Source organism: Onychostruthus taczanowskii, unplaced genomic scaffold (genome assembly GCF_017590055.1).
Source record: "Onychostruthus taczanowskii isolate IOZ18803 unplaced genomic scaffold, ASM1759005v1 scaffold81, whole genome shotgun sequence".
NCBI lineage: Eukaryota > Metazoa > Chordata > Aves > Passeriformes > Passeridae > Onychostruthus > Onychostruthus taczanowskii.
In genome coordinates, this window is record NW_024506002.1 from 326,834 (window position 1) to 343,180 (window position 16,347).

At 53.8% G+C, this 16,347-nt stretch overlaps 1 protein-coding gene across 3 annotated transcripts in view; it reads left to right on the forward strand.

The window, feature by feature from the left end:
- The window catches only part of MID2 (midline 2), a 63,465-nt gene that overhangs the window by 36,740 nt on the left and 10,378 nt on the right, over positions 1-16,347 (forward strand). For 2 of the 3 annotated variants that reach the window (XM_041424322.1, XM_041424323.1), the window contains exons 3-7: positions 5,944-6,039; positions 9,677-9,784; positions 11,902-12,050; positions 12,521-12,648; positions 13,630-13,773. In XM_041424322.1, coding sequence (XP_041280256.1) covers positions 5,944-6,039; positions 9,677-9,784; positions 11,902-12,050; positions 12,521-12,648; positions 13,630-13,773 — 625 coding nt within the window. The remainder of the gene's footprint in view (positions 1-5,943; positions 6,040-9,676; positions 9,785-11,901; positions 12,051-12,520; positions 12,649-13,629; positions 13,774-16,347) is intronic. The other variant, XM_041424324.1, reaches the window with a different exon arrangement.

Below are 16,347 nucleotides of genomic sequence, written 5' to 3' on the forward strand. Positions count from 1 at the left end.
CAGGCAGCCAGACACAAACCTTGCCAAGACAATGCTCAGACCAAGTCTGCAACTAATCAGCGTCTTTGGAGAAACAACAACATTAAAGTAATTTGTGTGACTTTTCCCCCTTGTGACTTTTCCCCAGGACACCTTTGATTTACAGGAGAACTAGCGGCACTCCCCAGCCCTCAGTTGTCTGTAGGAGCAGGAACATTTGGTCACGTTCCTGTGTAACAAGAGGCCAAAGAGTGAGGAGGCATTGGAAGGAGGTGAGTGGGACCCTAGGTCACTCCATCAGCAGGTGATGGAGCAAGTTTTACCTGCAGCCATTTCTGTCCCTCTCATTTCTTCAGTTGAGATGCATCCTAGAAAAGGAGAAGCTCTGCAGGCATCATTAAATGCTGGAGCCACCACAGATGTGTAGCACTAGTAATGGTGTCCCATAGGAGTGTGGGTTTGAGCCACACTGACCCATGGGTGAGGCAGCTGCATGACAGTGTACTTTTAGCTCGTGTGGCACAAGGTTTGCTTCCCAAAAGCAGGCAGATTTGGGTGATGCTGGTTGGATCAGCCCATGAGAAGAAGCTGCAGAAGAGCCGACAAGACACAAATCCAGGATGTGCTGATTCGGCAGCAGCACGTGCAGCAGCTGCAAATCCCATACTCAGAGCGGCTGCAAATCCCATACTCAGCTCACCCTGTTTGCTCGAGTTTTTCTGCTTTAGTTTTTCTCCCCTCAATTTAAATTCCCAAGGAAACACAAGACACAGTTTGTACTGATGCAGCCCACGCGGGAATGCTGTGAGGAGGAGCATGGATCCCACCTGCCTGCCTGCTCCCCCAGTCCCTGCTCAGCCCAGCACAGCTGCTGCTGTGGGCTCTTGACAGTTCCTTCCTTTCTTTCATCCCATTTACAAACTGGAGCGTGGCCACTGAAGTGGTGGATTTACCCCACTGTCAGCAGTATCCAGCCTTAGGTCTTGCCAGGCTGGGATTACCCTGTGCTTTCTGTGAGGTGAAGGGGAGGGACTGGGGCCACCCCCAAGCTGGGCGCTGGGGACATGGCTGGAGCACTGTGTGCCCAGGTAGCATGGGTGACTCCCACCACAGGGCTCAGGGTGGATGTGGCTGGGGGCCCTGGCTGTGACAAACCTACCCCTGTGCCACCTGCATCCCCAGCCCTGCTCCCCATAGGGAACTTCCTTCCAGTGCTGCTTCCCAACTGAAGTAAGTGTAGAAAGAGCAAGTCAGAGTTTAAGCCTAATAGATCATCAGGGATTAAACCTGATTAATGGATTTGGAGCTGCTCTTTTATTGCTCACACTGATATAGGGACATGGGGCATGTTACCGCACCCTCAGGTGTGTTGGTTGAGTACCTCCCCCTGGTCCCCATCCCCTCCATGTCGGGGTCGCTGCCAGAGCCCCTTTGCCTGGCTCAGGCTCTGGCTCTTGACTCTTCAGCACCATCAGAGCCCCCCACGCCCATGCTGTGCAGAGCTGCTTGGGTTCTAGGTCAGCTCTGCCAGTGGGGCAACAGCAGCCCTGAATGCTGGCAGAGGTTTCAGCTCTTACTCAGTCTGTTTGGCTCCAAAGTGACTTAAAATGCATTAATGTCACACATGGCAGCTCAGTCCTGTCCCTTTGTCACATGTCCTGTTGTCTAGGGACATTCTCTGAGCAAAGCCCAGTAGGTGACTGGCTTTGCATATTTTTCCCCAAAGTTGTTTTTTTTCTTGGTGGTGGGAATTTATTCTAAACATAGAATTATGGAATCACAGAATGGTTTGGCTTAAAGGAGACCTTAAGCTCATCTTGTTGTACCCCTTTTCCTGAGGAGGGACACCTTCCACTATCCCAGGTTGCTCCAAGCCCTGTCCAGTCTGGCCTTGGACACTTCCAGGGATTCAGGGGCAGCCACAGCTGCTCTGGGCACCCAGAGAATGGTGAAAGGGAAGAATGTCTTCCATATACCTAACCTAAATTTCCCCTCTTCCAGTTTGAATCACCTGTATGTGCTGCTGCCAGGGCTGGCAGTGAGCAGTGCCATGTTCAGCCCTCTGTGCAGCCATGGGAGGTGGGAGTGGGACCATCTGCTGGCACGGGAGCAATGCCAGGCTCTGGACTTGCTGTGGCCACTGAGAGGAGCCTGACCTGTGCAGTTCTGTCAATGCCTTGGAAGTGTCCAAGGTCACGTTGGACAGGGCTTGGAGCAGCCTGGGACAGTGGAAGGTGTCCCTGCCCATGGCAAGGGGTTGTATGAGATGAGCTTTATGGTCCCTTCCAAACTTCTGTGATTTCAGTTTGGCAGTGCAGAGGCAGCTGCCAGTGGAGTGAGAGGATGCTGTACCAACCCCACTGTCACTGTCCTGCTCCAAAATCCCCCCAGAGAAGATGGGGTTGGAACGACCCTGGTAGGAGCTACCTGCAGGTTACCCTGTCCAGCTGCTGCTTCCCCAGAAAGCTGCCCCAGCATTCCTGAGACAAACCACATCAATTCCATCATCCCCACAGTGGGTGCCTGGGGCAGGAGCTCAGTGCAGAGCGGTGTTCTGGAAGGAACAGGGGCATGGGTGGAGGTTCCCACGGCTCCAGTGCGATTACAGCTGTCTCATGCTATCAACAGTGTTGTGGTTCTAAAAAATGAGCAGCTCCCTTAGGAGCTCCATGGCAGACTCCTGATGCCCTGGGCAATGTCCTGGTGACATCTGGCTTCTCTGTGCTGCTCCAAAACAAGTCAGAGGACACCCAGCAAGAACTGTGCCCCGTGCTGGGACCTGGCAGCACATCCTCAGCCCCAAGGGCTTGACTATGCATCCTCAGCATGGCAGCAATCCCCGATGGCCGCTGCAGGGGCTCATCCCCTGCCTGTCCAGGTGAGGCTGGTGAATGCTGCTGGCTTCCAGGAACTGGTTTTCCTGCCACTTGGGCATGCAGGGAGCATTTTGGAGTGGGTTTGACTTGGTACCTGTGTGCCTGCACATGGGTTTGTGGATGCACACGATACGTGTTTGTGGTACGCAGGAGGATCGGGGCAGGGATTTGCCTCCATTATTGGAAGTGATTATAGATGAACAGGGGCAGTGAGAAAAGCCCTGAGTAAATCGCTGGAAGTATCACTCTCCAGTTTCGGCTGCCTTCCCACGAGGATAAATGCAGAAAGCTCTCTGGGCAAAGGCAGAGCCAAAGGACACCCTCTGTGCCATCATGCCAGGCTGAGTCTCTTGCCCCTGAGCAGTGCTGAGGGATGGCAGCAGCCACCCACCACCCCTGCATTCCTGTCCCTAGGGCTTTCCCCAGCTCCAGGGTTCTCCAGGTCCTCCCATCCCACACCCACAAGTTCATGCCACTGGAGGAGATCTGAGGCTTGTGTGGCCCAAACCCCTGGGGACTTGGACCCCCCTCAGGTCTGTGTGATGTGTAGGGAGTCTATCTTTGGCCACCTGCTTGGGGCTCAGAGCCTGCTCTGTTCCATCTCTCAGCTGGTTAAAGCCACAAGGCTGACAGCGTTTCTCAGAGTGAACCAGCTGCCAGACTGGTGGATGGGCTGGGGACTGGCCATGGTGAGCACCTGTGGCCAGGCACAGGCAAGGTTGTGTTTGATGAAGCACAGGGACTAGTAGGAGACCACGTATTTATAGTTCCTGAAGTTGTCTTGAGCCTGCAACCTTGATGCCTTCTTCAAACAGAGAAATAAATCCATGTTTAGTTCATGGTATTTGGAGGAAAAGGAGTTGGTGCTCATTGTGCCTGTAACTGAGCAAACATGGGCACTGGTACTTGCAGGTCAGTGTTGTGTGATTACTCTCCTCTGGCAGGGTGGGAATGGATGTATTGTGTATCTGGTGACTGACAGGTAAAGGGGTGCAGGTGTTGAGCTCTCTGCTGGAGTCATGGGAGGGTTTGGTCCTGTGGGTCCCTTGACACTTGGCATGGGGGAGGTTCAGCCCCTGTCCCAAGGTGCCTGGGCACTTCCCTCTCTGGCCCTGCTGTTCCTGGGTGACCCAGGCCCTTCTTCCCAGTGACTCCTGCTCAAGGCCTTTTTATCACTTTGTCTCACTTGTCTCCCCAGTTGTAGAGAAATCACCTATTTGTATTTCAGGAGAGAAGGTGGAGGTTTGGGGTATTGACAGGCATTTTATAAAGCAATTAAAACCCAACCCCTGTAATTGCTGTAATTTATATACACCTACAAAATAACCAGCTGGTGTGATCCAGGCTTCAAGCCCATTTTATTCGTTTCAGCACATCAAACAGATGGAAACATTCCATCTGTGTTTTCCTGGGATGCAGAGGGGTTAGCAGCGAGGGTCTGTGGGTGCACTGAGGGGCAGGGGAGCAGCAAAGGGCTGTGGAACCCTCACTGGCACCAGTATGGCACCTCCGATTGCCACAGAGGATGTGTGATGAAGGGATTGGTGCTCGGGGACAGGATTTGTGTGTGTTTGTGGATGAGAGGAATGTGACCATCCCCTAGAAAACTTGGGATGCTGCAAATGGGGTGTGGGCACTTGTGCTTCAAAGCTCTACCCTGGTCCCCCTCCCTGCCCTCCATCGCAGCCTGGAAGATTAAAGCAGATTGGTGTGAGTTCAAAGCTGCAACCTCAGTGCAGCCACGCTGGTGATGAGGGAGGTAATTAGCAAGTGAAATGTTCGTTGCTGTAGTGAAATGGTGTTTATAATATTGGGTTATGAGGAGAGGAGGGTGGGAGCAGCTGGCTTTCCATTATCCATGCAGCCCCACTCTGCAAACCCTTCTGACATAACCAAGGTTCTCTGGGTTTCCATTTCTCCAGCCTGTTCCTGCATTCTGCCTTACTTGCCCTTGGCCAGCAATTTTCAGGCTTGCAAACAAGCTCGGGATATTTTAGGAGCCAGTGGTTTTTCAGGAATGAGTGCTCTGCCTGTGCTCTGTGCCTGTAATTCAAGTTCTCCTGGCTCAGTAGCCCCCAATTACCCATGTGTACAGAGAGGGGCCATGTTTATGGGCCTGCTGGAGTCAGATGAAAGCCTCAGACTGCAGTTCCTGCCTGCAGATGAATGAACCACCTCAGGGACCCTCTTCCAGCCCTGGAGTTTAAAATATTAATAGGATATCCTTTCCTGACAAGTGCTGCAACAGGTAGAGAGTGCTTTGTTATAAAGCACTCCTGTTAGCAGAGCAGAGCACGTGGAACTGGCAATGCTGTCTCTGAAATTGTTAACCCAGAAACTGTGTTCCCCCCATGGCCGCGGGTGTCGATACCCCCTCAAATGGGCTCTTCATCCGTGCTTCACTGGATCCCCTCCTTCTCCCAGAACAGTGCAGCCTGCGGGCACCACAGCAGGCCCTGCATCCCTGTCCTCTCAAGCCGTGATCTGCTGGCAGAGATCTGCTGGCCATGATTCACTGGTCAAGAGCTGCTGGCTGGGATCCACCAGCCGTGATCCACTGCTCTTAATCTTCTGGCCCAGATCCACTGGCTGTGATCTGGCTGAGATCTGCTCTAGTGAGCAAAGGGCAGCGTGGCTGGGGAATGAAAGCCAGCTCAGTGCAGCTGAGCTCTCCCTGCCTGTGCCATTGTAGCTCCAGCTGAAGTGGTTGGCAGAGAAGACATCCCTCTCCCATGGCTTCTCAGGCTTTTGTTCATCTCCCTCACCCTGTGCAGAACAAATTTGATGATGAAAATAGTCAAAATTTGCTCTTCAAAGGGGTGGCAAAGGACAGACACCCATGCTGTCCTCTCCAGCTGGTGCCACGCCAGGGTCACCGCAGTGCTGCGCTCGGTGTGTGGCACAGCCCGCTGGCATGGGCACGAGCTGCCAAGGACCCCCGGAGCCTTTGCCCAAAGTTGTTCCAGTGCCCCTCCCTCAAGTAGTGTGCTTGGTGGCAGAGGTTCTCAGCTGCTGGCAGGGGACTGAGGACACTCCAGCTTTGCTGATCTCTGTATTTTTCCTCTTTCTCCCATTTCTGGACCTGCAGCAAACACTGGAGACAAATCTCACCAACCTGGTTAAACGCAACAGCGAACTGGAAAACCAGATGGCCAAGCTGATACAGATCTGCCAGCAAGTGGAGGTGGGTGAGGGCCAGGGGGGCTGGGGGAAGTGCCCGGGGCAGCTCCAAGCTCTAGGGAGTCAATGCATGGATCACCCCAGAGTCCTTTCCTGGGGCTCCCCTGGGAGCAGAGACAAGTGTGGGGAGTAGTCCCAAGCAGTGGAGAACTCAGGGATGGTTCCCAGGGGTCTGAAGGAGTTGTCATGATTGGGAGCCACTGAGAAGAGACATGGGCTGCTGAGCTGGCTCCAGGCAGGAGGACCTGCCCACTGCTTTGTGCTGGGGGCAGCAGCTGCTTTTGGTGGAAGACTGAGTGAAACTGAACATGAAAACAGGTCTCAGCCAGATAACACTGAGCCTGTAACAAGGCTCCTCAACTGGGTAACACTGAGCCTGCAAAGAGGTCTCGGCTGGGTGACACCAAGCATGCAGCAATTCCTTGAACCACCAGCTTTCCACAGGACTAAACCCCAGGCAGCTGCTGGGATGGCAGCCATGGATTCAGGGGGAGTTTGCCAGTGCCTGAGGGAACGCAGCAGTTGTTTACTGCACCCACAGCACCCCAGGCCTTGCAGGGCATGCAAGTCCTGTGCCTCACCTGCACTCCCCCAAGCCATCCCATGGGGCCAGCAGGTTGCAGGAATGCTGTGGTGGGATGTGGGGATGTGGTCTCAGGATGCTGCGAGTAAGATGGAGGGATGCTGTGGCAGAATTCAAGGATGCTGCAGCGGGATGCAGGGGTACTGCAGCAGGACAAGGGATCCTCCTGTGCAGGGTGGAGCCGTTTCCCCACAGCAAAGCATCTATGATGCATTTGCCTAGGGAGCTGCAGCTTGTCCTTCACCACCTGAATCTCAGAGCAGCCGGCGTTTGGGGCCGTGAAGGTGCTTCAAGCCCTGTGGTTTCTGCAGGCAGCATCAGGGCTTTGTTCTTCACTCCCTCAATAATGTCCTGATGATCTGGCAAGAGGAAGTGAGGGCAGAAGCCCTTTTTGTGAGTGCCAGCAGGGCCGAGTGTGCCGCCAGCAGCTGGCAGCCGCTGTCACAATGTGCAAAGAGAAGGAGGAGGGGGCTGAGATGCTCTGAACTTCCAGCCAAAATAAGGAGCAAAAAAATCCCACTTCGCTCTGCAGCACTGCTGGCCTTCTGTGTCACAGGTTTGTCCTGCTTCTCTCTGCCTGGGCACCACTCAGTAGGAATGGCTTTGTTGGATTGGTCTCTCCTGGGCTTCCTCTTCCACAGGGCTCAGTGGGCTTGGACTGAGTCTGGGAATACAGATAGCATGGATGTTTGGCAGAGAGAGAAGGAGGCAGGATGACTTTGCAGAGCTCTGGTGACAGTCACCAGCCCTTGCTGCTCTGATGGGCCATGCTTTGGCTATGAGAACCCACCAGGGATGGAGCAGGGATGTGGCTGGATGTCCTTCCAAACCCATTCCTTTGAATCCAGCTCCGATGTCTTAATGACCTGACATAGGATAAATTGAAAGATATTTGGTATTTCTGTCTGATCCTCAGAGTCTGAGACCTCTAAGCTGTCATTTTTGACAGAGCTTGTGAGTTTTCAGCTTTGTCAGACACTCTGCTTAAAATAACAGTTTCAATAACATTTCTCAGCTATGTTGAATGCACAGCCAGGCCCTCAGAGGCCCCTTCGCAGAGAGCACAGTAAACTGTGAAGCAGAAAATATCTGTGCTCTCCATCAATCTGATTCCAGGGAATTTTGCTTCTGAGATATTTGCAGACATGACACACAGGCAGGCACATGCAATCCCCATGAACTCTGCTCCTCAGAAACATTCGGTGTAAGTCTCATGGCATGTCAAGAGAATGGTGCCACCAACACCTTGGGGGACAGGGGTTCACCCCAGAGAAAGGCATTGCAAGTGTCCTCAAGGCCCTGAGCCTGTGCTGCCCCTCAGAGTGACTCTGGTGCATGGGGTGGCTGTGCTGAGAGAGGCTGAAATGGCCAAATCCAGTGGCAGTGATGGAAATGTGGACCGAGGAGAGCAGAGAACAACCCTGCAGAGAAGCTGAGTTTGTAAAATAGGGATGGTACCAGCCCAATGTCCCATTGTGGGCAGAGCAGAAGCTGCAGGTGTGCCAGGGGACTGTGGCTTCTGTGTCACGGCAAGTCAGTGTGAGCTTGGTGTCCCCAAGGCATGGCTGCTCCACAGCTATAAACCTCTTGAGGACTGTGGAGGTGGGATGGGGTCCTCTGTCTGTCCTCGAGCTGCCAGGAGGAGGCTTGCCTGCGCATGAGTCAGGCTGTGGGCTGAGATGCTGCTTCTCATCCCCACGAGGTGCAGGACAGGCTTTTCCCAGAGCTGGTTTATTTCAGGACTGTTGTCCCTAGCACATTCCCCCCCCCAGCACTGAGGTGAGTGAAATGGTATTTCTCTCCCTTGTTAAAACTAAAAGCTGCCCAGCTTTCCTGCAGCCATAGCACCTGCTGAGTATTCACCCCCAGAGCCAGCATTTACCTGGGAGCTGGCTCATCCATACAGTGGTTTGGCCAGTGTCCACGTGCTCTTCAGCCAGGGCTTTGCCAGTGGAGCAGTTCTGGTCTGCAGTACCCCCTCTGTGCTCTGCTGGCCCTTTGGGGGAACCCCAGCCTTGAAAATGTCCTGTTTTGAAGTAGAAGGCAACTGGGAAAGGGACTGTGGTGTCCTTTGCAGCTTTACCTGCCTTCAGCCCCCCAAACATCAGCATGGTTGAGGGGAGATTTCTTGCCCTGGGCAGGTTTTCAGATTTAGGCTGTGGATGGCTACAGATTTATGTTGTCCTGTAGCCGTCCTGGAAGGGGAACACTCTAGGCCTGAGCTGAACTGTTGGGCAGCAGCTGGCTGGAGGGGTGGACCCAGGGCCAAAATGAGGTGCCCCAATCTGCCCCCCTGTCCCTTGGCCCAACATTTCTTTGTTGCCCCTTGCTGTGTACAGCCTTCAGCCTCATATTTCCTCACCCTCATGTGTCCCAGAAGCTGAATGAGAGGGGGAGTCCAGGTTTGTGCTTCTGGGAAGTTGGGGTGACAGCCATCCCTGTGGTCACACAGCTTTGAGGGACCAGAGTGCTGCCAGATCTGCCACAACAGCTCTGCCACAGCAGCACAGCAACTCTGCCACAGCAGCTTGCTGCAGGCTCCAACCCTGGGGCTGTTCCCCACCCCCTACCACATGCAGCAGATTGGGAAGATTTTCCACTGTTTTTCCTCAGTGGAGCTCTCTTTGCAGACCATCAGCTGTCTCCCACTCCAGTGTTGCATAATCTGCTGGCCAGGTTTAAAAAAAGATCCTGTAACAAAAATGTGGTTCACTCAAAGCTTCCTTGTTTCAGAGAGGTTTGGGAGTATAAAATGAGGAAAACTGATTTCTGTCCTGTAGTGTGCTTCAGTGACGTGCCAGGGCTTGATTCCTCTTCCATGAAGTGCATTCCCCCTTGTCCTGTCCTGTCCATCCTCCCATGGATACTGGTCTTCCCTGGAGGCAGAGGACTGGCACTTCTGCTTGTGCCCCAGTGCACTCTTGTGTGTGCACCACTGTGAGCACAGCCATAACAGCGTGTTGTGTGTCCCTTCCAACACCTGTGGGTCATATGTCCCTCCTAAAATCTGTGTATTGTGTATCCCTCCCGACACCTGTGTGCTGCTGTTCCTGGCCAGGTGAACACAGCCATGCACGAGGCCAAGCTGATGGAGGAGTGTGATGAGCTGATGGAGATCATCCGCCAGCGCAAGCAGGTCATCGCCGTCAAGATCAAGGAGACAAAGGTGAGGGGTCCCAGCTCGTGTGTCCTGGTCACAGGTCCCCTCCTGTGCCCACGGGGTGGCCGCTGCAGGGTCTGCCTCCCTAGGAGCAGCACTCCTGCAGCCAGTGATGCTGCCACGTGCCAGCCTCGGGCAGAGGGGCTGCAGCAGTGTGTGTTGCCTTGCCGTGAAGGGTTTGCTTTGAGCAGCACTGGTGCATCTCCTTGTCCACACTCCAGGTGTCCCCTGGTGCCTCCCTCCATGCTAGCCCATATCCAGGTGTCCGTCACTGCTGCTGCCCCAGGGCTCCTCTGACAAGGACAAAGCATGTGCTGGCTGGAGGAGGAGCAGTGTGTTGGTTAGCGTGACAAGTCGGTGCAGAGGCTTGGATCACTCCAGACAGCTTCCTCAGGGCTCTTCATCACTGTGGTTCTAATAGAATAATGTGGAATTAATATTGAAGGGCCATAGTCCAGTGCTGCAGAGAGAGCAGAGGCTGCATGCTCTGCATTGCAGCACAGCTGAGGGGGAGCTGCTTCTCACCCTCATCTTTGTGGGACTGTTTGGACCTTTCCTCCAGTGGCTCCAGGTGTTTCCCGGTGGTTTCTATGTGTAGCATCCCACCCCAAAGGGGAAGGGACCCAAGATTCATAGGTACTCAAGGTTGAAAGGAATGACAAATGGGTCAGGGTGCTGGGGGCACTGCCTGTGCTTATGTGGGGGACCTTTTTACAGGTAAGTTTTGCCTTTCCTGGGAGTTCTCACTTTCCCTGCAAATCAGTTCTCATGAACAGTCCATTCTTCCAGATGTTTCTGTAAATGGGTCATAGGCTTCAGGGGTCTTTCGTGGTCTTGATTCCCCTACATCCATGCCACTGCTTCACCTCACTCCTGTGTTGTGCTGTATTGTGCTTATCTCCAGGAGCCACAGCAAGGATGTTTCTCCCAGGACAGTGCTGCCCTGCCTCCCTGGGGCCCCTTCTCCAGCCCCAACAACCCTCAGCTGGCTCTGCAGCTGTCCAGCTGTTGGTGTTTGAGACATCAGCCTCATCTTCTGGGCTCTCCACATGCAGCAGCGAGAGGACTGCAGGGCTGTAGTTCTGAGGGTGCCCAGGGGAGCCTGCATGACCCCATTGCTGTTCTCACTGAGCTTGGGTGTGCACTGGGGTCCCACCATGGTACCCGTGGCCAAGCCCCAAATACAGATGCTGCCCGGCAGTTTGGGAGCAGGTTCCACCACGTGTGTAGGCAGAAGAGCCACCGGCGCAGCTCCAGGACACCCTGGCAGCAGTGGGAGCTTTGAAATCCTGCTTCTACCCCAAGCACTCCAGGGAACAGATTTTATGTAACGGTGCCGGTCCATCTGTCTGTCTGCTTGCTCTTCCCACCCTCTTCCTTGACTCTTCCAGGCTCTGCTGTCCAGTTCCAGCCATGCTTAGAAAGACCTGGAAGCTCCAAGATGTTGTTTTCCTACAATTGGCAGCTGGGTAGAGGCAAAGGGCACAGATTAGTGCCCAAACCGTCTGCAGAAGCAGTGGAGAAAGGTGTAACCTCTAGTGGCTGGTTTGGAGTGCTCCAGCTGAGGAGTGAGGAATTCTGTTTTTCTGATGGATTGCCATTTGGTTTTCCATTTGTTCTGCCCTTCTTTGCCTGCCAAATGGCCCAATGGATGTGTGGAGCCTGGGAGAAGGGAGAGGGAGAACATGCAGATTCCCTCATACCTTGGTCACCCAGCAGTTCAGTTCAGCACCTGTGAATGTGATATCTTCCATTAGCTCTGTAAACCCTTCCCCTGTTGCTGAGGTTCCCTTGCCCTGTGCTGAGTGACTGGCAGGAGTCTCATGACAGCCTGCTCTCCTCGGGCTGGCATGGGGGGACATTGCATTTGCACAGGAGGAGTGGAGAGAGGATGCATTGTTCTCCAGGGTCCATCACATAAGGACCCTCAGAGCAGATGCAGGCTGTGCCCTGGGGCTTTCCCACCCCCAGCAAAATTTAACATGGGAAGTGCTTTGCTGTGCTCCCTCCCTAAAGCCATTGGGACATTCCTGTGCCCTTTCACTGCTCCTTGCTCACCATGATCAGCTGCTGGCTCAGGCTTCCTTCCCTCTGTGCCTCTCAAGCTTCTGCTCCTCCCACAGGTGATGAAGCTGCGGAAGCTGGCCCAGCAGGTTGCCAACTGCCGGCAGTGCCTGGAGCGCTCCACAGTCCTCATCAACCAGGCCGAGCACATCCTGAAGGAGAATGACCACGCACGGTTCCTGCAGACTGCCAGGAATGTGGCCGAGAGGTGGGCTGGGCTCAGGACACTGCTGCTGGAGGTGGCCCCTGCTTGTAGGTCCCTGCCCAGAGATGACCCGAGTCCCCTCCAGTCACTTCCCTGGAGATCCCCAGCCATCCCTGTAGCCTCCCACTGTGCTGTCCTCAAATAAACCAGGTTCCCATCCCTCATGCAGGACAGGGGCTGCGTGGCAGGTCCTAACAGTTCTGTGGCAGCAAGCCCCCTTCCCTGAGGTAGGAAAGTGGTGGAAATGCCAGTCCAAAGGGAGTTCAGGGGCCAGTCAAAGCTGTAAACCCAGGGATGGAGCCCCCCCACTCTCAGGGAGCCTGTCCTCAGGTTAGGCCACCCTCCTGGGTGGGGGCGGTGGTCCATAGGTAGCTGTTTTCCTGACAGCAGGTGAGGCACAGGGAGGCTGTCCCCATCCCTGTGCCTCCCTCATGCACCCTGTTGCATACTGATGGTCCCTTCTTTCCTTTCAGGGTCGCCATGGCAACTGCATCCTCGCAAGTCCTGATACCAGATATCAATTTTAATGATGCCTTTGAAAACTTTGCTTTAGATTTTTCCAGAGAGAAGAAGCTGCTGGAGGGGCTGGATTATCTAACAGGTGAGTGCTCAGGTCTGCTCCACTCTGTATCTTGCCCTCAGTCCCCTGCCCTGTGCTCACCAAGGGCTGGCAGACCTATTTTAGGACTTAACCAGTAACAAGCGCCAGGTCATCTGTGGCAGAGCAGGGCCTGTGCTGTACCCAGGACAGTGACGTGTCCCCATCCTCCTGTTTCACTGCTGCTCCTGGAGGACCCATGGAAAAGACCAGAAAGCTTAAAAATTATGGTCTCCATGACCTGATGGGGGAGGCTGATGCCCATAAGGATGCAAGAGGGATACGGATTGTATGAGGGTTCATAAGGATTACAGAGGAGGAATGATGAATTAACTAATTATTATTCTTCTAAGGCACTCTGTGCTTTAACATTTCTCTTTTCCTGCCCTTTTTCTGGGTCACCTGGTCCTAAATTACAAACCCTTGGACCTTGGGGCCTCAGTGGGCCCCTCAGTGCTGCCCTGATGCCCCAGCACAGACTGATCGCTGCCCTCGGTGGTCTGGGAGCAGCAACGGCTGCTGGATCAGCCTGTGCTGGAGCACTGGAGGGATGAGAGCTCCAGGGAGGCAAGGACATCTTCACTCACCCAAATCCAATTTTATCATCATGAAGCAGATCAGCTTTCAGTGCCAGATTAGCACAAGCATGTCCAGATCAGTTATGGGATAAAATACTTACTCCACAACCAGGGCAGGGAAATAAGTGGATTTGGAAGCGAGTTCTCAGCCTGTTTCAGGGTGAGGGTGTCAGACCTGATGGAGAAGCAGTGAAAACCCTGTGCTCTGACCTCTGAATGCCTTGTGAAACTAAAAGGTTTAGTTCAGTGGGAAACACAATGACAGATTAAATGAGAGAGGTTTTGGTGTTGAGAGACTACTCCTGCCGCAAGCCCATCTCAGTCCTAACATGAGTGGAAAAGGCCTGGGTTTTTAAGGAAGGAAAGCCCAAACTGACTAAAGTCTGTGGTCTGTGCCATCCCACAGCACCGAACCCACCATCAGTCCGTGAGGAGCTCTGCACAGCCTCCCATGACACCATCACCGTGCACTGGATGTCAGAGGACGAGTTCAGCGTCAGCTCCTATGAGCTCCAGTACACCATCTTCACTGGCCAGGCCAACTTCATCAGTAAGTCACCACACTCCCCCTCAGCAAGGAATCCCATGTTGCCCAGACAACCTTTGGCTGCTCCATCCCTGGAAGAGTCCAAGGCCAGGCTGAAGCAACTGGGGCAGTGGAAGGTGTCCCTGCCCATGGCAGGGGGTGTCACTGGATGAGCTTTTAGGTCCTTTCCAACCCAAAGCATTCTGGCATTTTGTAAGGAAAAGGTTCTTAAGTTCATCAGGGTTTTTAAAGGCTGGGTATTTGTGGAGGAAACAGCAGCAAATGATCTACGAAGGGCTAGTGGATCAGAGCAATGGACACCTCCTCGTGTTGCGGGGGGCATCCCTGAGGTGCTCTGGTCTGCGCTTGGTGAAGCATCAGGAGCATTGGAGGCTCCTGTCCATCTCACAGCTCCCAGATCCGTGGATGTGTGGGATCGTACGCAGGGCAGCACTGGCTGCTCCGTGGCTGATAACTAAGGTGGTTTACAAACCCTCTGGAACAGCTCTGAGGCATATTTCCTGGTAATTTTTCATGAAAATTACTGCCATACCTAGTTTGTTCACAGCGCCACAGATTTGTCTCACAGGGATGGGATTTGATTTGAGGACTGAGGACAGAATCACTGATGGTCTGTGGCTTGTGAGAAAGTTTTGTTCTGGTTTTCCTAGCAGCACTTGCCATTGTGAGAAGTGCTGACAGGGTGCCTCAGAGCGGGTGTTTGGGCTGCCGTCAGTCTGTCCTGCTGGCTGGAAGGACATTGGCACCGGCAGCTTGGTGTCACGGCTCCGGAAGGCTGTTCAGTGCACTCTGAAATGTGCAGGAAGCTGCCAGGGAAAGTTCCCTGTGACTTTCCAAGCTGGATCTCACCTCCTCAGCCCTGGCCCAGCCTTTCCCCTTGTTTTGGAAAAGCGTGGCTGTCAGGTCCTTTCCACGGTGGCTGTGGAGTGCCGGTGCTGCTGCAGCCAGACCCGCCCTGCTTGGCTCTCCTCCCTTTCCCAGCTAGAGCACGTTGTCTCCAGCTCTTTGTCCTCTGGAAGCCTGGAGAGCTCAGCCACCTCTTTTGCTCTGCTCTTGGATGGCCACCAGGTCCATGTCCCCTGCACTTCCAGCTGTGGAAAAGTTGGGGACTTGATGGTGTCACCTCGTGGTTCTGGTAGGGAGGGATGTCTGAAGGGCCGTGTGCTAGCTCTGGGCTCAGGGCTTGCTCCTTGAGGAAGAAGGACTGTTCAGGGATGGAGCATCCACTGCTTCCTCACCCTCAGCTAGAAGGATTTTGCCCTTTTCCACTCAGGATTTCCCCTTCTGCACCTTGTGCCCTGGCCGTGGGGCAATGGCACAGAAGGATCTGCTCTCACCTTTTCCCACGTGCCACTTTGGACACATGTGGCTTGGAGTTCCATACACCGAGGGAATTGGGAATGAGTCACCTGCCCACCTCTGGGGCCTGGCACAGGCATTGGGAAAGGAGGAACTGTGAGGAACAGTGATGGCAGTGGTGGAGGAGAGCCTAGAGGGTCACATGTCAGAAGTGTTCTCGTTGGCCAGCCAGCAACCTCCAGGTTGCTCTTTGTAGAACAAGTGAGGAAAACATCAGTTAATTCCCTGAGAAGAAAATCGATAACTTATTGTCCCTTGCAATAGCACAGTTTGGATCGTGGGACTGTGTGAACTCATGTGAAGAGACCCTGGAACACTGAGCAGGGGCTGGGAGCCTGACCAGGAAAGGAAATACCTTTCCAAGGTGCGCAGAGTTGGCCTGTGGAACCCATCCCCTTCACTCTTCCATCAAAGCCAAGAGTTTGGCAAGAGCCAGACATTTTTGTGGAGGATGAATGCTGCAATAAAAGGGATTTTTTAAAGCTTTGGTGAGGGTGGGAGCGAGGAGGTCAGTCTTCAAGGCCAAGCTCTTTGAGGTTGTTTTGCAAAAGAAACCTACTTGGAAGGTCAAGTCCTTCTCGTTGTCATCTCTTAGCCACCTCGTTCTTCTAAAGGAGCATCCCCAGCTGGTCGTTCCTGCAGGAAGGTGACACCGACCAGGCCAGGCTGGAAGCTGTGCGCTCCAACGAGAGCAGCTCTGCATGCAGGCAGCAATCAGGATCGCATCTGTTGTATTTTCTACTTCACATCACACTCCTCTGTGCCCCTCGGCCATTCCCATGTGTATCCCAAACCAAATTCAGGATGACAGGGACTGCAGCCTGCCCTTGTCCTGCGGCTGAGCCAGCCACTGAAGATAAATTAATTGGAAGCCATTGCAAAAAAGGTGTGGAGCATTCCTAGCTCCTGCCTCCCAGCCCTGCACATGTTGAAACCCCACCTCCAGTCACCCCAAATTCACAATGCACTCTTCACCTCTCACCAGATCTAGGAAGCCTCCAGGTACTTCTTCCATGATTCCTTATTCCTTTTGGCACAAAGGCCTACCCTTGTGCTGTGGTAGCTGCCCGGATTCCCCTGAGCCCCAGAGCTTTGTCCCTCAGTTCAGCTACTCAGGTGCTCATGGCAGCTGCAGGTGATCCTCATCCCAGTCATGCCGATGGCAGGAACAGCCTGTGGCACTATGTAAGGCTTTTCCCCTTTCCTGGAGCACTGTGT